The sequence below is a fragment of the Rasamsonia emersonii genome, assembly GCF_000968595.1.
Source record: "Rasamsonia emersonii CBS 393.64 chromosome Unknown ctg1118621760046, whole genome shotgun sequence".
Taxonomy (NCBI): domain Eukaryota; kingdom Fungi; phylum Ascomycota; class Eurotiomycetes; order Eurotiales; family Trichocomaceae; genus Rasamsonia; species Rasamsonia emersonii.
The window spans coordinates 13,034-26,216 of NW_013563241.1; the positions used below are offsets into that span (position 1 = coordinate 13,034).

At 51.2% G+C, this 13,183-nt stretch overlaps 3 protein-coding genes across 3 annotated transcripts; 1 reads left to right on the plus strand and 2 right to left on the minus strand.

The window, feature by feature from the left end:
• Positions 1 to 6,577: 6,577 nt before the first annotated feature.
• On the plus strand, positions 6,578 to 9,693 carry T310_2986 (Proton-exporting ATPase; the record flags this gene model as incomplete). Its single annotated transcript, XM_013474130.1, has 3 exons — positions 6,578 to 6,995; positions 7,068 to 7,291; positions 7,342 to 9,693. The coding sequence occupies 3 exons, from the start codon at positions 6,578 to 6,580 to the stop codon at positions 9,691 to 9,693; spliced, it is 2,994 nt and encodes a 997-aa protein (XP_013329584.1).
• Positions 9,694 to 10,434: 741 nt separating this feature from the next.
• On the minus strand, positions 10,435 to 11,702 carry T310_2987 (Pectinesterase; the record flags this gene model as incomplete). Its single annotated transcript, XM_013474131.1, has 2 exons — positions 10,435 to 11,004; positions 11,082 to 11,702. The coding sequence occupies 2 exons, from the start codon at positions 11,700 to 11,702 to the stop codon at positions 10,435 to 10,437; spliced, it is 1,191 nt and encodes a 396-aa protein (XP_013329585.1).
• A 300-nt stretch (positions 11,703 to 12,002) lies between these two features.
• T310_2988 (uncharacterized protein) lies at positions 12,003 to 12,834 on the minus strand (the record flags this gene model as incomplete). Its single annotated transcript, XM_013474132.1, has 3 exons — positions 12,003 to 12,122; positions 12,236 to 12,260; positions 12,485 to 12,834. 3 exons carry the CDS (start codon positions 12,832 to 12,834, stop codon positions 12,003 to 12,005), a joined length of 495 nt encoding a protein of 164 aa, XP_013329586.1.
• Positions 12,835 to 13,183: the final 349 nt, after the last annotated feature.

Below are 13,183 nucleotides of genomic sequence, written 5' to 3' on the forward strand. Positions count from 1 at the left end.
CGCAGCGCCTCAGAAAAGCATATTTACAGATATAGCAGATACAGCAGTGCAGAAGTAGCAATGTCAGCAATAGCAATACCCTAGCTGTGGGATATAGCGTCGATGACTCGACAACAAAGCAAGTCTTCTTAATCTGGCGCATTTACTATTACTACTATTTTTGCAGCTGTTCTCGAAAGCATAGTATATATACAATTTCTGCTTCTTTCCAGTCTTGATTAATGGATTAATCAATCAATTATTTAATAATAGTATTAATAAGATGACAGGATGATAACAGGATAATTAGTCTACGTCTGACGACTTGACTGATAGAAGAAAGAAAGAAAAAAAGAAAGACTTTCTATCGTAGTATACTCTGTACTGGAATGATAATTACTCTTTTTGTTTGTTCATTAATCAATTGGATGGGCATGTAATCAAATGAGACTCATTCATTTACTTAAATGCTCACTTACTCATGATACCAAACAGGATGATTGATTGATGGCCAATTATCGTCTCTGACAGTAGATACGTACAGTACATAGGAACCTAATAGGTAGGTAGGTGTCTACCCAGCCAGACAGCCTTGACCATGTGATGCGATTAAACTTGATGAAGTCACTTGACTTGACCATCTCAGCCTTATTTGAATTCCCTCTTGTCCTGTCTGTCCAGCCCTAGCAGCCATATTACTTATTCTTCAAACGTAACTGGACAGGAATACTACTGTAGTACCTACATAATTTTGCCCTCGTCTTGCCAATGAGTACATAGGTAGGACATTCGATAATCCCTCTGCTGTCTGCTATGAGAATATTAATTATTCGTTCTTATATATGTCCATGTCCATGTCCATGGAATAATAATAATAATAATAACTCACTACATAGGACCTTACTAAGGGGTAATATTATCGGCTATATCCATTCCTTTCAGTATGCGTCAATAATCAATCGATCGATCAATTAATCAATTAAAGGGTACTGCTCCTACTCCTTACTATACTCCATATATTTATGTATACCATGCCGAGCGAATTCTACGAGTACATCCCTGTTGCTGTGGAATAAGTACCTAAGGTACTTACTACATAGTCCTAGGGGGTAATATTATCTATCGGCATAGGGATATCCCTCTCAGTATGAGTAAATTTAATCAATTAACAAACCAATTAATTAATCAGTCAATCAATTGATACTCCCCTCATCACTCCTTACTATACCCCGTATACTATACTCTGCTGAGCGAACAAATTTTATCATCCCTGCAATGAAATAATACTCCCTATACTCCGTAATAATAACGATAGGGGCCTGACCGATAACTGTGTCTCGCCTCATCTCGGCCCGACCGGGACGAGCGGCCCGGACGGGCAAGTACCTCCGTACGGAGACTACGTACCGTAATGCAAGAAATGCAATACTCCGTACTTTCAACTCCGTACTCCATCCTACGTACGTACGAATAAAACAGAACAAATCGATAAATCGATAAATCGGTTAGATACTCCATAGATAGATCGATAGAGAGACAGGAAGATACCATACCTGATAGATCGATAGATATATAGATAGATAGGCAGCCAACTAGCCAGCCAAGCCAATAGAGCGATAGACTACCTATGACTATGGACTACGTATGGACTATGGACATGCATGCATAATCCTGTATAACATGTGCCGACGGGAACAATAACAGCATCCCATGGCAAGGCCGGAAAAAAATTTTCCAGCTTGTCCAGTCCTCTGTACCTAGGTACCCTATTCCTAGGTAACATGGATGGAGATCCGTAGCTAGACGGCACCTCGAACCATGGATCAAATCAACCATGGATCATACCTAGTTTCTAGAAAGAATCTTTGAAGAAATTTTTTTTTACTCTGTACTTCTTTCTTCTTCTCTCTGGCAACCAACCAGTAAGATGATTAGTTAGAAAAAAATTGATTTTTTTTTGCTGGTTGAACTTGACTTTGCTACTGCTAACCGTGGTAGCACTCCGTAAGGGTCTAAGGGTCTGTCTGCTGTCAGTGTAAGAAACTCAGAGGCATGATTTGCCACTCCCGGATATCGAGCCGATAAAGAGTACTCCGTCCTCCGTACGCAGTAATATCTGGAAGATTATTATTATTATTATTACTTCCACGGCAGTGATCAAGTCTACTTTTTGGACACACTGTACCTAGGTAGATTGACAAGTTGCGTAGTTAGTCGTAGTTTCAGCACGAATACTCGTACTCCGTACGAGTGTGGTACTACACCCCGTACTCGCACTACTTAACCCCTTGAGTAATCTGTATACTGATTACCTAACTCAGACTGCTTGCTAGCGACAACCAAGTCACGCGAGCGCCTGGGAAAATTACCTAGTTCAGTTGGTACAACCCCTCAGGGGACCTAGTCGGGGCTACGTACCCCTCGGGCTACCCCTCGGATAATAGGCACATAACTGGCATAACAAACAAATCAAATATTATTCCTGCTGCGACGCTCGGTAAGAATTATGCCAGCCTGGCCAGCGGCCAGCCAGTCTCCTCCTGCTGATTATTATTATTGTTTGCATAAGGGGCGTACGGTCCGCGCGTCGGGCCCGCTGTGCAGCAGCAGCAGCAGGATTTTCCGCGCTAGGCCGTTTTCGGAGGTGGGTTAGACATGGAAGCGCGCCAACGGCGGCTGTGCGAGGGAAATAAAAAATATCAGTCACAGTCTGGAACAGAATACTATTTTCTTGTCTGGTATTATTAAATAGCACAGACTGTATGAGTATCTCTGAGTACTCTACTCCGTACCCTGTACTGTACTTTCTGTGATAACACTCTCGTCGTAGCGGTGGACCTTACGGCAACGCATTATTATTTTGATGTAATCAGCTTATCAGCCCGCCTGCGAACCCACATGATAGTTATAATTATTGACGATCTACTCCGAAGTTCTAGTGGCGGATTCCCGGCCTGAGGCTACCTAGACGCTAGAGTCTGGTTGCTGCCGCGGCCCACGGCGCACGATGGAGCCCTCATTTTCGAGACGCTTCGCTTGCAGCCAAACAGCGCCAGGAACGGCAATTGAAACAGTCGTCCCAGAGTCCCCACTTGGCCACGACGGGATTCACGAGTGACCAAGCACACTCACCGAGATCCGTAATATTTATTATGCTTCCAGAATAATAATTTTTCCTGCCGGGTGTCACGAAGCGGAAAGCGTTGTCGACGACGATGCTTGCTTGCTTGCTTGCTTGTTCCCCTGGCGAGAGAACGCGCTTTGACAGTTCATGCTGTCGACATTTTTCCCCAGGACTGGGATGCGTACGATCGATCATGACGTCAAGATAATAGCCCCAATAGCGACCCTCCTTGCCTTTCCAGGCAACGAGCATAATTTTCGACCTGCGCACGGGGCTCAGAGGGGTGGGAGCGTCCGACCGTCGCGGCGTCGCCCTGACCGGCGGCCACGGAGCTTCCGCGGAGAGTACAGTACAGAGTACAGAGTACATGGCCTCCGTACTCCAGAATACTGGGCGAGTCAGTTGCCAGAACAGGAACCCGCTGTGCCTGGCCCCATGGCCCAGCTGGCTGCTGGCTGCTCGCCCAAGAGGGAAGCTGATGCAGATTGCGACCTGTGACCTGCGACCTTCCAGAGAAGGGCTCGGTGAGCAGCAGTAGAGAGTAGAGTATGGAGTACGTACTCCGTACGGAGTAATGCTGTATCTACTACAGACAGTACTCTGTAGATGCTGAATCTGAATTCTGACTGTAGAAACCACGCCAAGGATGCCGTATCCCAAATCAAGATTCAAGACAGATGTCACTGTAGCATCTACAACTCCGTACAGATGGAATATTCCATCGAGGATCTATATCCAGCTTGATATCGTCCAGCAGACAGGATAATAAATCAACTGCTATACGGAGCAGTCATCATCATGTCTGTATTGTCCTGTTCTGCTGTCCATTTCCACCAGTGGCACCTTGCCTGCAGGCCGGCTGGAGCGAACCTTATTATATGACCACTGCTGAATTGTATCCTGCCTCTTCGGCCCTGTCTTGATTAGGCCACGTTGTAACTCCTACGGAGCCCGATTGCTGCCGTCACCGTGCCGTCCTCTTCGGCATCCGCGTCCAGACCACCAGACCGCGGAACGGCAAGTCGGGCGGCATCGCCCCGATGACCAGCCCGTGTCCAGTGTCCACAGATACCAGTCCTGAGTCGACGCAAAACCCGGAATGCCTATCCTAGTTTGTCCCGTGGTATCAATGCCATGACAATAATAATTGTCTCATCAGGCTGCTTTCCCCCACGGACGATCAATCGTTGTAGTCCGTAGGCAACTATCGTCTGGACGTGTAAGGGTCACCGCATCGTTGTTCGTCAGGGCAGCAGCTGAGCAACATGATCACTTTCACTGATCACACGCTTTGATGGGGGCCGCTGGCTGCTGGCCGCTGGCCGCTGCAGAAGCACGGGCGCATCCCCAGACGCCGTGATGATGACGAGCAGGCTGGGCAGGCCGCCGGGCGACCGTTGGCAGATCACAGCCTGGGCGGACGTCACTGCACGAAGACAAAAAATAATAATCGCTTCCACCAAGAATGAAGACAGTAATCATTATCTACTCCGTACAAGAATTACAGAATACAGGCTCTACGCAGTGCTCTGATCTGTCTGATTATGCAATTTGTCCAGGCTTATCGCGATAAATACCGCAGGTCGGAGGGGCTCCGATCGATGCGAATTCACTTACGGAGTATTCGTAATTTGTATATACCGAGTGAGGCGAATATTCGATCGTGCATCTGCGTCCGTCGATCATCGCCTTCTGGGCCTTCCTTTCTGCGAGATTTTCCAGATAGGTCCTGATGATACGGTCGCGAAACGCGCAGCCCAGCCATCCCACGATGGGACAGCTGCAGGAGCTTCCCCAGATAGCAGAGCTAAAACGGAGGTCATAGAGAGAGCTCCGATCATCTAGAATGACTGCTGCTGCACGCTCTCGTTGGCTGCTGCGGCCGCCACGTTCACGACGAGCGTCCTCTAGCCCCGACAGGCAGCCAGTCAGCGCGCGCCGGAGAATCCACTGAGGTTTAGTAATGGTTCTAGTCAGCTAGCGGAAGCATCGAAACAAATGCCATGCCTGATGTATGCTTAGTCGGGGGAGTCCCTATCGTAATCGACGAACCGCACGCACGACGCTGACGGCCACCCCGGCTTGACCCGGTCGCATCGACTTGATTTGAGTATTGATCGTCTCCCCCATCTGAATCAGCAGGCGTATTGCTGTGTAATGAGCATTATTGCACGGTCGAACCGGTTAAGACGTGCAACCGGGACCGGGTCAGGAGCTGGAACCTGTAAAAGTGAAAAACTGACAGAGTACGGAGTCAGCTGGCTGGACAGAGGACTCCGGAGTAGGGATCGCATGGGGAACAAAACTTGGCCCGCCAGCAGCAGGCATGCGGTTCAGCCTTGGCGGACTCGTCGACTGGACGGATTTGGAATCGGGAGGGAGATCTGAGATGGCACAGATGGCAGCGAAGGAAGCAGCTCTATTTTGTAGCTTTGTTCCCCGTGGAGAGCGATGCTGAGGACGAAGATCACGGTGATTCAAGGATAATAATAGGCACGGCTGTCTGATCTGTGCTGTCGCATGGAGGCCAAGTGCAGCTGCCCGGCGGCCGCCCCTTACGTTACCTCGCAGCACGAGCAGCGGCGGTGGCAAGGCGGCATCACGGGAGCAGAACTGCCAGAAACAGGCGTGCTTCAGCCGCAGAAGACCTGCATAAACGTGCGAGCAACGCACAGTGATGATGATGATATTCACGACTTGACGAGCAGCGCGTCTGTTGCCTCTCAGAGGGGACCTCTTTTTTCGTACCGCTGGGCCGTTGCCGGTGGCCCGCTCCGGGGGGAACACGCTCGCCAATCGCCTCGGAGAAACGAAAAATCGCGCATCCAAACACGCTAAATCGCTTCCACTTGGGACGCCCCGGATGGAGAGTAGATGGAGACGAGAGGGGCGAATCGGCACGCTGTGCCGGCTGGACGAATCCTGCAGTTGATGCTGGACGGAGTAGTATTCATATGGTGTTCTACGGAGTATTGCGTTATTCTAGTCTATGATACTGTACTATGCTGAGGCTGTCCAGGCTGTTCGGCCCGGACGGCGAGAGCAGTCGAGCTGTAGAGGAGAGCTACCTAGTACCTATCGATCCGGCTGTGTATACTCTGTTCAGGCATTCTCTACTCCGGAGTACTCTGTAGAAAGCGGCGACAAGAAAATTCTTTCGCCGACGGGGCGAGTCGCCCGAAACGGCATCGCGCGGCGCCGTATTCGGAAAGCCGGGCCAGGCCCGATCGGGCAAGCGCGCGGACTGCAAAACAAACGCAAAAAACCAAAAAAAACGCCCGCCCAAAGCAGCAAGGCCGTCCACGCCCCATCTGGTTAAATAGACCTGCGCCGCCCGCCTCTGCCTCCCTCTCTCTCCTTCTCCTCTCCCATAGGAATTCCATCCCCTCGCCATTCTGCCTGTGTGTCCCGTCCGCTCAATCGCTCCTTCAGTGGGTTCCCACACGCTGGTGAGCCTTCGCACCAACAGCAACAATGGCGGAGCGGAGGATCTCCTATGCTCCCGACGTGGAGAATGGCGACCACCCACGCAATGCCCCCGACATCAACGACTCGACCGCCCAGCTGGACGAGTACACTGCCCTGAACCGCTACATCTCGACCGCCCGTGAGCGCCGCCGCGGCTCGACCTCCTCTGCCGGCGAGGCCTACGACAATGCCAAGTCCAAGGGCAAGCCCTGGTGGGCGTTCTGGCGCTCTGCCGGCGACGGCTTTGGCGGCGAGGGCCAGTTCGTCGCCCCCGACGAGTGGCTCGACACCGACATCCGCGCCGGTCTGAAGAGCAGCGACATCGAGCCGCGCCGCAAGAAGTCTGGCTGGAACGAGCTGGTGACGGAGAAGCAGAACTGGCTCATCCAGTTCATCGGCTACTTCCGTGGTCCCATTCTTTATGGTTCGTATTAGCCCGTGGTTCCCCCCCCCCTTCTCCCGTGCGATGAGATCGCTGACCGTGGTTCGCCTGCAGTGATGGAATTGGCCGTCATCCTGGCTGCTGGTCTGCGTGACTGGATTGACTTTGGTGTGATCATCGGTATTCTGATGCTTAACGCTATTGTCGGTTGGTACCAGGAGAAGCAGGCGGCCGACGTTGTCGCCAGCTTGAAGGGTGACATTGCCATGCGCGCCTGGGTTATCCGTGACGGCCACGAGCAGGAGATCCTCGCTCGTGAGCTGGTTCCCGGTGATATCGTAAGTTTCGGCCCGCCGTCGTCCGTGGATCTTGCTAATTGAAGTGATAGGTCATTCTCGAGGAAGGTCACGTCGTCCCCGCTGATGTCCGCCTGATCTGCGACTACAACAAGCCCGAGAACTTCGAGCTCTACAAGCAGCACCTGGCCAGCCTGGGTGACGACACCCTCAAGGAGAAGGAAGATGAGGACGAGGACGACCGCGAGCAGCACCTGGGCCACCCCATCGTTGCCGTCGACCAGTCCGCCATCACTGGTGAATCCCTGGCTGTCGACAAGTACATGGGTGACACTTGCTACTACACCACCGGTTGCAAGCGTGGCAAGGCTTTCGCTGTCGTGACGGCCACCGCCAAGCACTCCTTCGTCGGAAAGACCGCCTCGCTGGTGCAGGGTGCCAAGGACCAGGGTCACTTCAAGGCCATCATGAACTCCATCGGTACTACCCTGCTGGTTCTCGTTATGTTCTGGATTCTCGCGGCATGGATTGGCGGTTTCTTCCGTCACCTGCGCATTGCCCTCCCCGAGGACTCCGACCGCAACCTGCTGCACTACACCCTGATTCTGTTCATCATTGGTGTCCCCGTCGGTCTGCCCGTCGTCACCACCACCACCCTGGCTGTCGGTGCTGCCTACCTCGCCAAGCAGAAGGCCATCGTCCAGAAGCTCACTGCCATCGAGTCTCTGGCTGGTGTCGACGTGCTCTGCTCGGACAAGACTGGTACTCTGACCGCCAACCAGCTGTCCATCCGGGAGCCCTACGTTGCTGAGGGTGTCGATGTCAACTGGATGTTCGCGGTCGCCGCCATTGCCTCGTCCCACAACGTCAAGAACCTGGACCCCATCGACAAGGTCACCATCCTGACCCTGCGTCGCTACCCCAAGGCCCGTGAGATCCTGTCCCGCAACTGGGTGACTGAGAAGTTCACTCCCTTCGACCCGGTGTCCAAGCGTATCACCACCGTCTGCACTTGCGATGGCGTCCGTTACACCTGTGCCAAGGGTGCTCCCAAGGCTATCCTGAACCTGACTCAGTGCTCTGAGGAGGAGGCCCGTCTCTACAAGGAGAAGGCTGCCGAGTTCGCTCGCCGTGGTTTCCGTTCCCTGGGTGTCGCCGTTCAGAAGGAGGGTGAGCCCTGGCAACTGCTGGGCATGTACCCCATGTTCGACCCGCCTCGTGAGGACACTGCCCACACCATCACCGAAGCCCAGAACCTTGGTCTGTCCGTCAAGATGTTGACTGGTGACGCCATTGCCATTGCCAAGGAAACCTGCAAGATGCTGGCCCTGGGTACCAAGGTGTACAACTCGGAGCGTCTGATCCATGGTGGTCTGACTGGTTCTCGTGTGCACGACCTCGTCGAGCGTGCCGACGGTTTCGCCGAAGTCTTCCCCGAGCACAAGTACCAGGTCGTCGAGATGCTGCAGCAGCGTGGTCACCTGACTGCCATGACTGGTGACGGTGTCAACGATGCTCCTTCTCTGAAGAAGTCTGACTGTGGTATCGCCGTCGAGGGTGCCACCGAGGCTGCCCAGGCTGCCGCCGATATCGTCTTCCTGGCCCCTGGTCTGAGCACCATCGTCGACTCGATCAAGGTCGCTCGTCAGATCTTCCAGCGTATGAAGGCGTACATCCAGTACCGTATTGCCCTTTGCTTGCACCTGGAGATCTACCTGGTCACGTCCATGATCATCATCAACGAGACCATCCGCGCCGACCTGATCGTCTTCATCGCCCTGTTCGCCGACTTGGCCACCATTGCGGTCGCGTACGACAATGCCCACTACGAGCAGCGTCCTGTCGAGTGGCAGCTGCCCAAGATCTGGGTCATCTCCGTCGTGCTGGGTGTCTTGCTGGCTGCCGGTACCTGGATCATCCGTGGCACCATGTTCCTGTCCAACGGTGGTGTCATTGAGAACTGGGGTAACCCGCAGGAGATTCTGTTCCTGGAGGTTGCTCTGACGGAGAACTGGCTGATCTTCGTCACTCGTGGTGGCAAGACCCTTCCCTCGTGGCAGCTGGTTGGTGCCATTGCTGGTGTCGATATCCTGGCGACCCTGTTCTGTGTGTTCGGTTGGCTTTCTGGTGGCTACCCGGAGCAGACCAGCCCGCCTGACCCTGCGCACTTCTCCGACGGTCCTACCAGCATTGTCACGGTGGTTGTCGTGTGGGCCTACTCTCTGGGTGTGACGATCATCATTGCCATGGTGTACGCGATCCTGACGGACATCCCGTGGTTGGACAACCTGGGTCGGTCTTCGCGCTCCAAGGCGGACACTCACCTGGAGAACCTCATCGGCCACCTGTCGAAGCTGGCCATTGAGCACGAGAAGGATGAGCACACCGGCCGGTCCCGCTACGTCCTCACGACTCGCGCTCCTGAGGAGGAAGATGACGAGTAAAACACCATAAATGTATGACTGGCACGGGGGTGGTTATTTGCCTTCCGTTCACTTAATATTTTCCTTTTTTTTTCTTTTTCTTTTTGTCTTTTTATCTCTTTAATTTTTTTCCCGACATATGCTGGCAACATGTTTTTGTAACAAGATCCAGCCCCAGAAACACACAGATACACAGACACAGACACACACAAACAGACTTGAATTACTGTTTTAGTGTCGTGTTAACATACCATACCATAGATCTTAGTGTATATCCGACCTTGGTCATAGAGATTGGACTTTTCTTTCTTCTTAACTAATGTATGTATGTATTTAAATTGTAGACTGAATGTAGATTTAACTTGTAGGTGTATACAGAGTATACAGAGTACTAGGTTTGTATATTGGGTGTGTATACTAGGTGTTAGAACGGTGGCATGTCAGTATATAGTTATAGTACGGTGTGGATGGTGGATATAGTGGATATTAGTACTCCGTACAGCGTACTATACGATACTATCCCCATATCTACATCTATACCTATATCAGTTTTCTAAACACCTAGTCGTAAATGTAAGTAAGTGAGACTAGACCAGTCTGTGCAGAGTAGAACTCTGTACGGAGTAAATACGTAATCTGTAGCGGTATTATATAGCATTTTGCAGGCTGTGCGTCTACCTATGGCCGAGTCTTCTTTCATCTTTTCCTTTCAGATGATATACCCCCACCTGATTCTATTCTTACGAAGTAATGACAACAGAACTATAACCACGGCATCCAATCAATCCACCCAACATTCCCAAACTCTCCCTTCTCATTCTGAAAGACCTTCGCCGGCGAATCGTACGCCGCAGACTGCGCATCATCCAGGAGGGTGTCAACCTTCCCACTCACCCTCCCCGTACGATTAAACCCCGGGCCATACGTCTTATACTCCGCCATGAGCGTAACATTCGGCTCGTAACGACCTACCCCATCGACAATCCAATCAATATACCCTGACGGCAGAATACTACCATCCTCATACGTCCGCGCAAAGATGGAGCGGTGCAGGCTATTCCACGGCCTTCCAAGGGCGCATTTGTGCCGTATGGCCTCCGCGACGGTAGCGTTGGCGGCAGTGATCCGCGAGTCGACGATGTATACCCCGTATTTGTTGGGAAAGGAGGTTGTGTTTGTCCCCTTCCAGGCTGTTATTCCCCCGCCGCAGTTGCGGAGGAGGAGATGGGAGGATTGCAGCCAGGCGGTGCCGAAGCCGTACAGGAAGTCTGTTTGGCCTGCGACGATGCTGGAGTAGATGTATGCGTTGCCGTGTTTGCCGATGTAGACCTCCTGTCGTCAGTACACATACACACATACACAGACAGTCAATTGTGAGGGCTAGGTAGGTAGGGAGGGGGGGGGGCTACAGTATCCTGAAACGAATAAAACCCGCAATAATAAAACCCGCCATTCGCATAGCTCAGACTGAGCGCCAGCGCCGGTCCAGCAGAGTACTCAGAGAACACATTCCGGAAATCGATATTGTAAGCCCGGAAATCGCGGTTGCCGAACGGTGTGTCTGCTGGGACGGGGTACCCCGTTGGCCCGGACCCGGTCAGACTGGCCTCTAGTGTCGGCGCGACGGTTAGCACGCTCGTGTAGGCGTTGTCTGCGTACGTGCCATTGTTGGCTGCGGCCCAGAAGACGGTGACTTTGTTCTGGCTTGCGTCTGTGGGATGGGAGGTTTGCCCCAGCAGCGTGACGGGCCCGGAGCGCGTGATGTTTAGCTGTTCGGTATAGTTCCCTGCTAGGATGAGGATGGTCTGCGACGAGTTGTCGTTGGGGAGAGAGTCGATGGCAGACTGGATAGAGGTGAAGTGTGCCCGAGGATCATTTTTGTTGTTGCTGACGATTATGGTGCCGTTGGGGCAGGAGGTTAGGCTCGTTTGGCAAGACAGGCGTGATGTGCCAGCTGGGAATTGTGTTGGCGTGGAGTGTGAGAGATGGAGGAAGGGGAGTAAAGCCCAGAGATAGATGAGAGACTTCATCCTGGTATTGCATTCTCAGATGACTGTATAGGAGGTTACATCTCAGAGTATTTAGTTTAAATATATCTATCTATCCATCTAGTCTATCTATTAAGCAAGCCACTAATTAGCTATGTTGATAGCAACTACCCCATAGTATATTCTTTACCCCGTACGGAGTAGTATTATTTATTCTACCTAGGTATATTGATCCAATCTGGAGAAATGGAGAAATTGCGGGGAACCTACTCTAATCTAACTCATCAAACTCCCCCCACACAGAAATCATGCTATTGGACAAGAGTATTCCTAAAAGCCAGGCTATCGCATTCTTACTCCGTACTTGGTGAGGACTTGGTCAGCCGGAGAAATCATCTCCACCTGTCGGATGTTGTCTTTTGTGTTTGGCGGTGAGACTAGATAGAATAGACTAGAATGTATCTGGATAGGTAGGTAGGTAGGTAGCTAAGGTAGGTATAGAAAGGAGGGTTGTTCTGTAGGGGGAATTGATGGTTTATTTTCTATTTTCTAGGAGATGTACTGTACATGCATACATGATACATGTGTGTAGACGAGTATCTGTAAGGAATTTAAGGTTTGCTGGATTGCTAACCTGTACAGTACAGTATGTATAGTAATAGTTTAGGTACGTGAAGAGTAATACTCATTACATAGATGTCCTATGAAAACCAAAAAAAAAAAAGAAAAAGAAAAAAGAAAAAGAGAAAAAAGAAAAAAGAAAATAGAAAATAGAAAAGAGAAAAAAGTGCCATGGTTTGTTTCCATCAAATGAAATCTCCTACCCATCGGATTTCGACTTCTCCTCGCCAGCCGGCGGAGCAATGGGCTTATCCTCGACAGTAACGACCTCAGACACAGCATCTACAGGCTGAAACCCATCAGCCATCAATTTAACCTTGATGCGGAATTTCCCAAGTTGAGTAAACCTAAACTGCGACAGCGCAACGCATCGCGATCGAGGAGCGGATGGGGCCGGAAACCAGCGTTCTCCATCTTGAGGAGGCGTGTATGCAAATCCAGACGTCGTGTAGGTTTCACTGCCGTCGGGGAGAAGCTCGACACAAAGCTTATACGGTACGCGCAGTGGGAGGGTATCGCCCATGGTGGAGTCGATTAGGAGCGTTGGGACCATTGTGGCTCCTACGGGGATATTTTCGAGAAGATGGTGGAATTTCATTATCAATTCGCCTTTGTTGGGTTCGGTGGTGTCTGGTTGTGCCTTTTGTTATGATGTCAGATTTTTGAATTGACGGATGAACTCTGCTGGAGGTAAGGTCAGTTTGTTGAGCCTGGCGTATGTATGTATGGGACTTTTCCTGACTCACCTGTTGCAGATCTCGTCTAGTCAAGAAAGTAACTATATGCCAGACAGGATTTAAGCAATATAGTGTAAGCGATTTCTATCTATCAAGTGATGTTAGGACTTGAGGGAATTCTGAGAAGGCATAACTCAAGTTTTTTTTTTGTAAGACAGGATTACT